The sequence below is a fragment of the Galendromus occidentalis genome, unplaced genomic scaffold (assembly GCF_000255335.2).
Source record: "Galendromus occidentalis unplaced genomic scaffold, Mocc_1.1 scf7180000075446, whole genome shotgun sequence".
NCBI lineage: Eukaryota > Metazoa > Arthropoda > Arachnida > Mesostigmata > Phytoseiidae > Galendromus > Galendromus occidentalis.
Window position 1 is genome coordinate 1 of NW_003803436.1, and position 2,186 is coordinate 2,186.

Genomic DNA, 2,186 nt, shown 5'->3' on the forward strand with positions numbered 1-2,186 from the left:
GGAAATTTCCCATTTTCCCCGAACGCGCTCGAGATCTACACAGACGCCGATTACGCTGCCTCTAAGGACACGCGACGGTCAGTCAGTGGCACAGTGACCAAACTCAACGGTGGACCGATACTGTGGTCATCCAAGCAACAAAAATCAATAAGTCTATCCACAACAGAATGTGAGTTCATAAGCGCAACAGAAGGAGCAAAAGATGCCCTCTGGCTTTCATCGCTCTTCAATGAACTCAATATTCAGTTGAAACCCAACCTCTTCATAGACAACCAATCAGCTTTAAAGCTAATCCAGAACCCCCAATTCCACATGCGCACGAAACACATCGATGTGCGATATAAGTTTATAAGAGAAACATTCCAGAATTCTTCCCGACGGTTCAACGATTCCTGGAGCAGCTTGCCCGAGGAGATTTGTCAAGCATCCTTGGCCAACATCGTCGCAAGTGTGAGACAATCAGAACTGTTCCACGATGGTCTAGACAATCTTCAGAGAGCTAGGCTCAACGCGGCGCTTCATCCTAGCAGCGGAAGATGGCTACACGCTCTGCCCTCTCCGTCGATTGGCACGATGCTGGACAACAACACACTCCGCATCGCTGTCGGTCTACGATTGGGTATACAGTAAAAGCTCGTTATGACGAACAGCTGGGGACCGGCGGACTTTGTTCGTTGTATCGAATATTCGTTCTATCGGGTACGACAGAAAAAGTGCCCAAAATTGCTGCATCGTTCCTTCTGCGAGAACTGACGTGAATAATGAAAACTTGAGCGCTAGCGCTCTCCGGCAAGAAAGAGACCACAACAATTTTATTCGGATGTTAAGTTACGACGAAATCCGTAAGCTTCGTCTGCACCATTTTCCTAGTCTGACTAGTTAAGACGAAGTTTTCAATACCTGAGATGCTTTTGAAAATATGATCTGGCACGTTATCATGAGAGAACACGAACCGCTTCAGCCTGCTCATCGACTCTAACATTGCGCCAATCGACACATTCTCTTCCTGGATTCCTCCGTCAGGATCTTCGTCACTCTCACTGGAGTCACAACTCGCGGCTCCAGGAACCTCCAAGAACGGTTTCAAAATGCAAGCGTCCGAGAGCTCCTCGCAAACATGAACGTCGTCATCTGCTGTCACATAGTCGTCAAAATTTACGTTCTGATCATTTCCGAGGCGCTGTGCATTTAACTGCCAGAGGTCTGTCGGATCATAATCTTCATTTGAATGGTCATCGCTGATCACATCAGAAATCGGCAGGCCTGAGCTGAAAACACAACTCTTCTCCCAACACCGTCTGATTGTTGTCGGGATGATCTCAGACCATGCGTTCGAGAGCATTTTCATTGCTTGCCTGACGTCGACCTTCGTATCTTTCCCAGCGTTCTCCGAAACTAAGATTAGCCTTATGAGCGATTTCCGATACCGGGCTTTGACTGCTCTGATGATGCCGAGATCTAATGGTTGAAGAATAGAAGTACAATTCGGGGGGAAATATTCGACTCGAATGTTCGTCATCCGTGGCACAACATTATGAGCGGAGCAGTTATCAAGAAGCAAGAGGACGTTCCTCTTCTCCGCTTTCATTTGTCGGTCAAACTTCAACAACCACTCACTGAAGAGCTCGCGCGTCATCCAAGCTCGTTTGTTCCCCCGGTATAGACATGGCAGAGATCTTACATTTTTCAAGCAACGTGGCTTCGCTGATTTCCCTATGACGAACAGCTTCCTCTTATCGGTACCGCTTGCATTACAACAAAGCAAGGCAGTCAGTCTGACTTTAGACTTCTTCCCTCCGGCACAAGTCTCTCCCCTCACAGTCAAAGAACGTTCCGGCAGCAATTGGAAGAACAGGCCAGTTTCGTCCGCGTTGTAGACATCATCAGTAGAGCCCGTACGTTCAAGCAAAATACTTATTCATCTTATAATCCATGATTTTAGCATTCATCATCCATAAGTGCTTATTTTGCTTAAAGTTCATATTTTGAGCATTTATTATCCATAAACGCTTATTTCGCCTAAAACGCATACCCTGAGCATTTATGATTCGTGAATGACCGAAGAATGCTCAGGAACCGTGATTCGAGCGAGCACCACCGATGAGAGCTCCAGCGTCGCGCCAGCTTCCGCAGGCGGCTTCGATGTGTATGCATGATGGATGGAAAACGCGTCAGGACGATTTCGA

General features: G+C 47.3%; 1 protein-coding gene across 1 annotated transcript; it reads right to left on the minus strand.

Annotated features, from left to right (window-relative positions):
• Positions 1–823: 823 nt before the first annotated feature.
• LOC100898667 (tigger transposable element-derived protein 6-like) lies at positions 824–1,913 on the minus strand (the record flags this gene model as incomplete). The annotated part of the gene is made up of 1 exon (XM_003737311.1): positions 824–1,913. A coding segment is annotated over one exon (1,090 nt), but the record flags the coding sequence as incomplete, so codon positions are not given.
• Positions 1,914–2,186: the final 273 nt, after the last annotated feature.